Source organism: Apium graveolens, chromosome 4 (assembly GCF_009905375.1).
Source record: "Apium graveolens cultivar Ventura chromosome 4, ASM990537v1, whole genome shotgun sequence".
NCBI lineage: Eukaryota > Viridiplantae > Streptophyta > Magnoliopsida > Apiales > Apiaceae > Apium > Apium graveolens.
Window position 1 is genome coordinate 171,372,106 of NC_133650.1, and position 11,790 is coordinate 171,383,895.

At 38.9% G+C, this 11,790-nt stretch overlaps 1 protein-coding gene across 10 annotated transcripts; it reads right to left on the minus strand.

Annotated features, from left to right (window-relative positions):
- Positions 1-670: 670 nt before the first annotated feature.
- Positions 671-11,504, minus strand: LOC141720431 (uncharacterized). 10 transcript variants are annotated; one of them, XM_074522838.1, is made up of 4 exons: positions 10,721-11,504; positions 3,086-3,163; positions 2,121-2,943; positions 1,297-2,038 (listed from the first exon to the last, which is right to left on the minus strand). In XM_074522838.1, exons 1-3 carry the CDS (start codon positions 10,798-10,800, stop codon positions 2,418-2,420), a joined length of 684 nt encoding a protein of 227 aa, XP_074378939.1. In that variant the 5' UTR covers positions 10,801-11,504; the 3' UTR covers positions 1,297-2,038; positions 2,121-2,417. The 10 variants fall into 10 exon arrangements, 4 of the variants coding, with proteins under 4 accessions (XP_074378939.1, XP_074378941.1, XP_074378942.1 ...); XM_074522840.1 differs by having other exon boundaries at positions 10,271-11,504; XM_074522841.1 differs by lacking the exon at positions 10,721-11,504 and adding an exon at positions 3,297-9,955.
- Between the last annotated feature and the right edge of the window lie 286 nt (positions 11,505-11,790).

Below are 11,790 nucleotides of genomic sequence, written 5' to 3' on the forward strand. Positions count from 1 at the left end.
TTAATTTTTTAAATTAATAAAAATTAATAAATTAAAAATATTTTAATTGAATAAATTCATTCCACCACTGAACGAAACACGTGATATCAATAATGATATATCAACCTTATACCACATTAACACGATTTCTCATTACACTCTAATACCACTTCGTGAACTAAATGACCCCTAAATAGGTTTAATACACATCACATCCAAACTAGGAACAAATAATAACACTAATAATTATCATCTGTTAACTTTAGTCATTTGTTGACTCAACTACTACGCTTAATACTATTTAATTTAATTAATATAATATAATAATATTTTGTAATAATGAGTATATTCTATATAAAAACTTTAATATTAATGAGGCCTAACAAAACTAATAATAATATCACAAGATTCATATTATATTTATTTATTAAAAGGAATATTCTCCAGAATAACGTATATCTATAAATTATTTAAGATTGCGTTTGGAAACATGAATTTCATTTGAAATATTGAAATTCAATTCCAAAAATTCAATTCCGGAATTTCAAATTCAAATATAGTGTTTGGTAATTGTAAGAATTTCAAATTCTGGATTTTAAATTCCTAATGGTGTTTGGCAACTACTAGAATTTCATTTGAAATTAGAAACTTAAAATTCAACAATAAACAATCAAAAATACAATTCGAAACTTGAAGCATTATCTGTTTCCGTCACATATGATATCCCTTGTATTTTAACAAATATTTATGCAGCACAGAGTTCGTTAACAACCTGCATAGTGCATTGTTTAAACTATATATCATAATACTGTTACATGCTTAAATATAACTAATCATTAATAAGCAACAAGATCCAGTCCAATTTTTTATCATCCGGTAAACTTTTGAGCATCTCGAACTCGTCTGGTTTTCCTTTTACAAACCTCTTGACAGCCCTCATAGCTTCATTACTAGTAATTTTATCAACTGTAGATACAACCTCATATATTTCTTTACAAGTGGGTCTTGGTGGCTCTTTCGCTTTACTCACGTATTCCTTAAATGACTCTGCAAAACTAGTAATTGCATCAGTGAGACGATCCCTCTTTTTCCTTTTGTTTGATTCACCGGAACCCATTTCAGCAGTGCTAACAGCTTCATTTTCAAGCTCCATTACGGCTGCAGACTCCTCAAATTGCTCTGCACCTTCACCAGTAGCTCTATCGGAGGAAAATAAAGTACAGATGTCATCCCAATTCTGATTATACTTGTTCTGGTATGCAGATGCATGTGGAACTCCCTGTCCAAGCACATCACAGCATAAAAAAATCAGCGCATGAATATTTAAATATACTTTGTAACAGTCAGCAACCTCAAAACTGTGATTATTAAAAAATCTGCAACATACAAAACAGAAATACATAACTGCTATGATCTATTAGCATACACATTTAAATGAATAAATAAACACAGAACTAAAATCAGATTTCAAGTCTTGAACTGAGAACTTAAAGTTTGGAATATTATCCTATTTAAGATTCATGACCCTTAATCTACCTTGTCATCTGACAACTAAGAGAAGAAAACTATGAGAGACGAAAACTAATTAGTTAGCTCGAGTCCTTCGTGCAACATAATCTTCAAACATTTTTTTCGCAAAATCATCTCTAAATTCATTCCATTCATTTGTAGATCTAGCGGTTGATATGTAATCATCTTCCTCGTCTTCCACGTCAATTCCTTCCATCCTTAACAAATCTCTTTCTACTTCTTGCATAAAACTTCTTTCTTCTATTTTTTCTTCCCTCAAAAAGTTATGGAGGATAAAACAAGCATTGATCATTCTAATTTGATTTTTTTGGATAAAAGCTAGCGTCTCTCAAAATAGCCCAACGCTTCTTCAACAACCCAAAAGCTCTTTCAATAGTATTGCGAGCGGATGAGTGCCTCAAGTTGAAAAGCTCTTTGTGATTTGTGGGAGTGTTTCCTTGCCATAAATTCATATGGTATCGAGTTTTCTTGTATGGAGATAAGAATCCTTCACTATTAGTAAAGCCCAAATCCACGAGAAAATATTTATCTACATCATGTAATTAAAGAATTTTTATTAGTAAGTTTCTAAAAAATTCCCGTACAAAATCAAATGATGAATTAATTCTTACTTTTTGGAAATTTTAGACCATTTGGTCTACGAAGGGCATCGCGAAGAACAAGAGGATCAGATGCCATCCTTCCCAACCAGGTAAAACATATGTAAAACATAAGTCTGGATCATATGTGGCTAGAACGTTGGTACTAATATAACCTTTCCTATCTCGATAGCGAGGTCGATCCTCAATGGGGACGGTCATTTTGATGTGTGTACCGTCAAGAGCTCCAACCGCACCCCAAATATTAGTTCATGTTTAATAATGCATATCTTAAGATTTTAACTACATAATTAGCAATCAAATTTGTTTTTATATTACCTCAAACCACTTCCATTGGTTATTATCAACGTAACTAGTAGAATGGTCTACTTTCTTTATGTAATCATTCCCCATCTTGAGTACTGATCCAAGTACTAAATGAAATTGCCGACTAACTGTCTCTCCAGAGCGTGCAAAAATAGCTTGGATAGTTCTATTTTTCAAATCATGTGCAAGAGTATGAAGAAACAATGCCACTATTTCTTTCACGATAACATGTTTCGTAGTTACTAACCCACCCTTGGTTTCTAAAATGTGACACAACTTCTCAAACCGGCTTATATCAAGACGTAATTGCTCACGACATATCCTATCAATCTTTAAGCTGTTCATCCAAGTAGCTCTAATTTGAGAATGATCGTATGCATTCCATGTCAACTCCTTCAACTTATACTTCTGACCATAATAAGATGACACCACTACTTGAATAAAACCTACAACTAACATTATAAATTCCATATCCTCATTATGGTCCCTTGGATGCTTTTGTGAAATATTGGAGACATATATTCTGCGACTAAATTCAAAAAGAAGCACATAATTATCAACTTAATCTCAATTAACTAAAGCTAATAATCCCTATATATACATGATTAGAAGCATGTTATAGCATAAATACAAGGAGTAACACAATTAAGAGCAGTAAAAACTACACTTACCCCTGAGCTGAAGAATTACCCTGAGCTGACGAATTTCCCTGAGCCGAAGAATTTCCCCGAGCTGAATTGCCCCTTGAACTACAAAATTAAACAACCATAAGTCGGATATTTCACTCACACACGTATATATCCACATACATATATATATATATATAATCGATTTGTAATTTGTACTTGAATCGATTTGTAAAGTTATATACATATATAATACCTCATTGTGACAAAGTAAATAAAAATGAAAGACGGGAGAGAAGGATGGAGTGGAGAGAGAGCGAAGGAGAAGAAGAGAGAGCAGAGAGACCGGTGAGAGAGAGAGGACAGATAATAGATCGGGGAGAGAGAGGGATAGAGAGAGATGAAAGAGGGAGAGAGTGGGTCGAGAGAGAAATGACCGGCTTGATTATCTGTTATTTGGGCCTGAGGAATTTTGAAATGACTAAGTTAAAATTGTAATTTTAAATTCTCACAAGTGGGCTTCAGTTCTAAATGACTAGTAATTGGATCAAATCCAAATTCAAATTACTTATGTATCCAAACATGATATTTGGGTCAATTTCAGCATTTCAAATGAAATACCTGTATCCAAACAGGCCATAATATATTTCAAAGATAAATAAGAAAATTGAAATTATATATATTTTTCAATATTTAAAAGGGGGAAAATGGTTTACCCGTAACTTGACTCGTAACTATTTTGACCCAAACCAAATTCAACCCGAATTTTATTTAAAACTGGATCGAATATGGTTATGGGTTCAAACCCAGATCAAATGCAAATTTATTAACCAAAAATCAACCCAAACCTAGTTTTCGGTAACCAGTCTCGTCTATATCCAACAACCTATTGACTTATTTTTTACATTGAAAATTTTGTTTTGAACATTCTTACTTACGGCAAATTTATTTTGAACATGCATACTTATGACCACTTTATTTTGAACACTTACAGTCATATGTAGATTAGTTCTATAAGAGGCATGAGCTGAGTTATTTTATTTTTTAATATTTTAGTTTAATAAAGTTTAACATTTAACAAACCTATTCTTTTATATTATCTTAACCTTTCCCTCGCTCAAAAATTCATTTTCTGTATCGAATTCAAGACCTGCCTATCTTAACCTAACCTCTGATATTATCTTTTTAAGTCACAGACTAAAACCTCTAGGGAAGGAATATATTTATAATAGTGTTCCAAATTTAAGAAGGAATGCAATATCTTTATCATTGTTTTTGCAAGAAAACACCACAATATAACATTAAATTTTCCTTTCCTATGGTCTTCAATATTTGAGTAAAGTGCACTTCGTGTATTTACACTTAGGCTCAGATCACCTGAGATACTGACATTCAAAAACTCTCACTTGAAATACTAAAAATAAAGAATACTTACAAAGTGTGTCCATCCGTCAATACTGTCTAACGATGTCTCTTAACTTAAGGGTATTTAAGTCTTTTTCTTTTTTAGCCATATGTTATAGCCAAAATTTGGATATGGATCATTTCGGGTCAAGAACGGGCCAATTGGGATAGAATTGGATCAAAAGGAAGAAGGGTTAACTTGTGAGATGCAATGTACTAAAGGGGGACGCGTCCTCTATGTATAGGACGTGCCCAATATTGTTTGGACAACGTTATTTGGGTCGTTATAGTCAACGTTGCCAATTTAAGGGATTGGGACGCGTCCTGGTCTCAGGGCGCGCCTAGTTTGAGTGAGATTGCTTATCCACATGACAAAGTTGCAATGCAAGGAAATTGTGTACATTCCACACATAGAGGACGCGTCCTGTCCATGGGGAATGCATACTCTTGGATAGTTGGGCTTGTCCTCGTTTAGGACATGACAGGCAGGGATATCTGGAGGACAAGGCAAGAATGGAAGGAAGAATGGAGATTGTTTTTACTAACGTATTTGTTGCAGGTACTCTTGGAAGAATTCCCTCCTTGAGACGGTCAGAGAGGGGGATGTCCGTGAAAAGCTTGAAGGCCTCCAGGGGCATGCCTGATGATTGAAGGCCTCCTCCTGTATTCAACGGGTGTTCTCGTTGGGGATGCGGGGTTAACTTTGGTGTGTGCTTTGGGAACTCTGTTCTTGTATTCAACGGGTGTCCTCGTTGGAGAACTTTGGAGTCGTCCTGTACTTTGCACCCAAGAGCTTGGGATCACATGTCCTGCTATCTGGTGGGTTATCCTCATTCGGGTGACAGGGACGTTTTTGGCATTTGGGGTGAACCGTGGCTATACCCGCGTTCGTAATTCAAGGGAGATAGTTGTAGCGGAATGTTATCCTTGCGCAGGGAGATGCATTATCCGTGAAGTCCTGCGATTACAAACGAGCCTTGGGCCTTCGCGGTTGGGCCTCATAGTTGGACATTCCTAAAGCTAGCGGAAGATGGATTCTGGACCGAGCCTGGGAATAAGAAGTCTAAGCCCATTAGATTTCTTGTTCCCCAAGAACTACGTGGGCTTGATTCCCTATAAATAGGGATACATAGGCAAATTGTGAGGGGGTCGGAAGCGAGAGCCATAAGGAGCCACCACTAAGCCTAAGCAATCTCAGCCCCCAATTCATCACAACCACCACACTCTGCTCACTTTTCAGGCAAAGAACCACCATCGCAGATCTTGATTCCGGCGACGAACCTAAAACTTTGTTGATACCAAATTCTTCCGTCAACAAATTGGCGCTAGAAGGAGGGGAGCTGATTAAGATCATTGTCTTGGGAGGAAAAGCTGTCTTATAATTATGATGGAAGTTCTTATGATGGAAGTGATAGAAGATCTGAAGGAGAGGGCAAGGGAGGCTACACTCGCCATAAACCCTACGTGCCCAGAAATATGGCAGATCCTCCGAGAGCTCCAGATGTGGGAGGAACACCTCCAGTTCTCATTAGCAACGCTGATATTTTGGGGCAGTTGTACCGCATGGGGGATACACTTAACAGTTTACATTCAAGGCTGAATACGGTGGAGCGTCGCAGGACGAGGAGGGGTCGTCATTTTCTCTGTCGTGGCCACGCCATGAGGAAGCACCCGTAGTTGAGGGAGATGCCCAGGCCATCAGAGAAAACCCGCAAATCACTCTGCGGCTCTTGGAATATTCAGATGATGTAGAGCCTATTGTGGAGCTTGTCGATGAGGACACTGACGGTAAAGAGGGGCCTCGTCTCGGTAATCAGGTTGTACCACACCCACATAGGTCTGACCGTATGATGGACGAGCGTCGTCGTGCGGAAAATATTCAGAATTAAGATGAGGAAATAAGAGATTTTTCAACCTTAAAGAGAAGGCTTGGCATTAGATTGGAAGACGGCGATTTGAGAATGCTGCTGGTAGAATGGCAAAAGGAAGGAAACGCTGGAGAAATGAGGCCTCGTGATACAACGCGTGTGCCCCCTACATACCCAAAGGATGATAGGGTGCGGCACCGCGAGCACGAGCGTGCCCCTCCGTGAGAAAGGTTTGGAAATTATGGCCGAGGCTACCAAAGGAATGGATGAAGAAGGATGGGATACCAATATTGAAGGGCGCCATATAATGGGAGACGAGAAGGCGCGCCCTCAACTAATGAAGCGCCTGTCGTTGTTCCTGTGGCCTCTCACAGTGCTACGGATAATGGATCCAGGATGCGTCCTTATGACCGGGACGGTGTTCGAACCCATGAACCCCGTGCACCAGGAAATGTCCAAAAGCAAGATGGAAATCTACCACAGCCGCAGCCTCAGAGTGAGGGGCGGCATGATCCACCTGTACACCCGGGGGGTAACCAAGTTGAACAACAACAAGTTGTGGAACAACCTCAACAACTCAATGTTCAAACCATTCCGGGGGTTGGAATGTTTCATGTGAATGATTTTAAGAGGTTGCTCAACCATCTTAAAGGAGGTAGGGTAACAACAACTGCGCAAGCCCCATCCCTTTTTTCTGCTGTTGTAAGGGAAGCGCAGCTACCTGCGGGGTATAAGAACATGACCAATGACTTGTACTTTCATGGGAACCTTGACCTCGTGGAATTCTTGGGATGTCTCGACATTGAGATGGATGTATATCAGGTACCCGACTTAGCACGGTACCGTCTTTTGGCGGCTATCTTTAGAGAAGGTGCGCAATAGTGGTTCCAAAAACTTGGCCCAGGAGTTATCACATCTTGGGAACAAATGAAAACCTTGTTTTTGACTTAGTTCCAAGCTGCGGTGAAGTATACGCCGCCTGTTACCACACTGGCCAATGTGAAAATGAAGGAAGGGTAAAGCTTGATCTCATACTTCAAAAGGTTCAATGTGGAGTCTACCTTGGCGAGAGGCGCAACCGACGAAACACTGAAAATACTTCTTATAGCTGGTTTGCGCGTAGGATCAGATTTCTGGAAATATTTGTAAGGAAAAGACCCTGTGTCGTTAGCTGATGTACTTGCGCGGGCTGAGTCCTTCAAAGCAATTGAGCAGTCGTTTGCCAAGACAAGAAAGAATGATAATACCAACAACTCAAAGGGGCGAACTAAGAGAAGAGACAGGTCTTTGAGTCCAGATTATCGACGGAATGCTCGGAGTCCTAATAAAGTCAATGCTACCAACTCGCGAAGAGAATGGAGCCCACAATTGAACTTTTAATGTTGGAAAATGTTTCAAGGATCAACATTGTTGAGGAGGCTATGGTGGAGCGTGAAGGAGACGCGGTACAACGAGAAGTGGATAGAGAAAGGTTGGAAGGAAGGAGTGAATTCTTTCAAATTTTGAAAAATCCTCCTGAGGTTGATGCTCCCCCAAGGGAGGACGCGCCCTCAGGCTCTGCAATGACTGAAGCTTTTCCTTGTCCTGAGGAAGACGCTCCTCGTTATGAGGACGCGCCCTCCAAGGAAGGAGACCTCGTTGAGGTAGACGCTCCTCGTTCTGAGGACGCGCCCTCCAAGGATGGAGACCTTGTCGAGGTAGACGCTCCTCATTGTGAGGACGTGCCCTCCAAGGATGTAGACCTTGTTGAGGAAGACGCTCCTCGCTGTGAGGACGTGCCCTCCGAGGATGAAGACCTTGTCGAGGTAGACGCTCCTCGTTATGAGGACGTGCCCTCCAAGGACGGAGACCTTGTCGAGGAAGATGCTCCTCGCTGTGAGGACGTGCCCTCCGAGGATGAAGACCTTGTCGAGGAAAGATGCTCCTCGTTGTGAGGACGCACCCTCCAAGGATGAAAAATCCTTGTTAAGGTAAGTCGTTCCTCCAAGAGAGGACGTGTCCTCCAAGGATGACAATCGTTGTTGAGGTAAGTCGCTCCCTTCAGAGATGACGCGCCCTATAAGGATACAAACCCTTGATGAGGTAGATTGACGAGGTAGATGCTCCTCTCAGAAAGAACAATCCCTTTAAAGGTGAATTGTCGAGGTAAGACGCCCTTTTGAGGACGCTCCCTCTAAGGATAAAGAGCTTATCAAAATAATGCACTGCTCTTGAAAAGGACACGCTCTTTAATAATAAATATCCTTTACAGAGAAGATTTATGGACGTATACCCTTTATCGAGAAGATCGTAATGGGTGAATTTACAAGTACGGTGAAGTAAGATGACATGAGGATTCTATTGTGGACTAATATATAAGGAGAAATGATCATGATTTTAGGATGATTCTGTTGGTGTTTGAAAATCTGCTTAGGAAAAAGCAAGAAAAACAGAATGAATGAAGTGTTTGGCGCGCCTTAATAGAACTGAAAGAATAAAGAAGTTAAAATTTATGTTAACAGAACGGCTACTATATATTGGGCCAGAACGGAAGAAGAAGACAAGTTCAAGTAGATAGGCGCGTCCAAAAAGAAAATTAGAAAGATGATACATCGGGTCTTGCAAATATTTTTTGGAAAAAAGTTTCTATTACGCGCTACTCACACGGCAAAGACGCGTCCTTAAATCTTTAAAAAAAAGAGTTGGGAAAAATGTATGCTAGTATTTCATACTACATGCAACTTTACTTATGGAATTAACAGATATAGACAAAGAGGAGGACCCACATGTTGGTAAAAGAAAGAAAAACAAAAGGATTGAGAAGCTTGTCATATACTCCCTTTGTCCCTCCCAAATGTTTACATTTGGGTGGGACGCGGAGTTTAAGAAAAATGATAAAATAGTGGAGAAAAGTTAAAAAAGTGAGTAAAGTAGTGGGACCGATTAATATTATATGTATAAAGTGGGTATAGTGGAGAGAAGTAGTGGATGTAGTTATTTTAAAAATTATAAAAACCTTACTATTTTTGGAAAGTTTTGAAATGTAAACAATTGGATGGGACATCCAAAAAAGGAAAGTGTAAACAAATGGGAGGGACAGAGGGAGTACTACATACGGCCGCGTCATGCATGTCTAGTTAGTTAGTAGTATTAAATTAAATAATTAAGTGTGAGGAGTAAAGGTGTTATGGGGTCTCACATGAGTAAATATAAAAGATGAATGAGGTGAAGAATGGCCATAAAAATATGGGTGACATATAAAAAGAAAATCAAGATTCTAGTAACATACAAGTGGTGGGGTCCGCGTGTATTTAAGGAAGGAGAAACAAAAATGAAGTCACTTTCTCTCTGTTCCGTAGACATGCAAATATGGTGAAAGTTTGAAAAGAAAAATCAATCAATGCATGGTCATTATTTTATGATTTTAAGAATAAATTGGAGACTAGCACATGCATGTATTTAAAGTTGGTGTATTAAAAGAAAATGGGGGCGTCCATTTGCATTTAAATGATGAGAATATATGGTAAATGATTGTCTCAAATCTATATTTACTTGAATAATGATATGCTTGGAGTTGATGTCCATATTGTTGAGGAATATTTTAGAGAGGACTTGTCATATGATGATGATGGAAAAGAGATGGTTGATAATACTTGGAAAAACATAGTGAATGAAATAACCCACATAAAAAATATAATAGCAGAGACGACTTCTTATCCCCATGTTCCTGCAAGAACTCCCTCCGTGTACAACCTACTCGTGAAAGTACTGTATAAACAAGGACAAAGATTCAGCTGATGGAATACATGGGCACGTCTCGGTGTACAATGTGATTAAGAAGTGAATAAAAAGATTAGAGGTGAGAAAATGAGTGTAATACAGGAAAAAGATCGTGCAAGTACAGGGATAAAACCATTTAACTTAAAGATAACCCTGTTATGATGACGGTAGCCGAACATAACAGTATACAAAGATGTACCTAGCAACAAGGTTCGTCTTTTGAGAGTTGAATAGCATGTTGAAGGAATCATCTTATAAAAAAAAGTATAAAAGCAAAGTTATATAGCGGCAAAGGACATGTAAGCTAATTGGATAAAGGCGCGTCCCCCATACAGTGATTTATGTTGGATAGGTCAGCCTAGTTCACAAGGAAAAGTGGAGATGATGCTCATAAGTACTAAATGATGTAAATGAGAAAAGATGTAAGAGCTCAGCAACATAACCCAGGTTTGTACCGTGGCAGGGTACTATTCTACCACTAGATTACTGGTGCGTGATAGCAACAATCTCACCTAACAGAGAAGTACGACTTGAACAACAACGTTGAGAGCCCCTTCTTGACAAAGGTGCGGCCCGGTGTTTATGTGAGACTTCCACAAGATATTAAATTATTTGCAACACTAATAAATTCTGTTGAGTAAAACATTACCCATATTTTCGTGAGAGCAAATCTACTAGGCTTGCAAGGAGAATTGGTGAAAGTGGTTGTAACTTGTAACTAAGTTGCATGGGGTTCTGTACTTTGAATATCGAAGTAACTCATGAAAATGAGATGATCAAAGCATGAAATAAGGTATAGAGTGGATGAAAGTGTCGACTCAATCCAACCAAAGAGATTGGAAGCACACGTTTGTACAGTGATGTTGAGAGTAAGGTCATGATACTTGTTAGAAACAAAAACAAAAAATAAAAAATTGCTGAGATAATATGTGTATATACATGTGTGACATGTTGGGAAGAGGAAGTTCAAGATTTGTTTTTAGGAGAACGAAGTTGGAGGACGCGCCTTGGAATATACATGTGTGATACAAGATGAACTTACACTTCTGTAATATATGGTAGAATCTATAGCTTGGTCTAGAATCAAGGTTAGGCATGGGATGCGTGTAAAATACAACAAGACGCGTCCTACACTCCATTATAAAAAAATGATGCAGCTCTGTAGTGACTAAGCATATTAACAAAAGGAGAACAATACATTACAAATAGGCAATTTAGAAAAGAAGGATGACGCGCCTAAGGGTTCAAAAGGTTCATTTTGGGACTCTCGGTTGATCAGGTTCCTGTTAGAAAAATAAAAAATAATAAGAAAGGTCAACGTAGCAAGGGCGCGTCTACCGAATTCCATGACCACGGGTGCCAAGTTAAAAAGAATATAAAATAGCTAGTGCTGCCAGCCAGAGAGGACAAATATATTTGAAGGGATGGTTCACATTTACTGGAAAAATGAGTGTACATTTATACATCTTTGATTTACTTATGATCGAGGAAGGATAAAGGTTTGAAGAGATAAGAAGATACATTCGTGTTATGGAATTCTGCTAGAGGACAATGTTAATGTTATGAAAGTGATAATTAAAATAAGTTTAATCATCAAGGATTCAGGGATTGACAAAGGTATCTCATCCAAGCGCACCCTCGGGGGTAGGCCACTCGTTGTTGTTTGTGTAGCGTCAGATAGTGCCACGCATGGAGGATATATGATTTTTTCTCAAAATT

Coding starts and splice junctions, on each gene's coding strand:
- LOC141720431 (XM_074522838.1), bottom strand. CDS start 10,800: ATGCAACTTAGTTACAAGTTACAACCACTTTCACCAATTCTCCTTGCA. Junction 3,164..10,720: donor TTGCTCTCACGAAAATATGG/GTAATGTTTTAC, acceptor TTAATTTTGTAG/TTCAAGGGGCAATTCAGCTC. Junction 2,944..3,085: donor GGTAATTCTTCAGCTCAGGG/GTAAGTGTAGTT, acceptor TTTTGAATTTAG/TCGCAGAATATATGTCTCCA.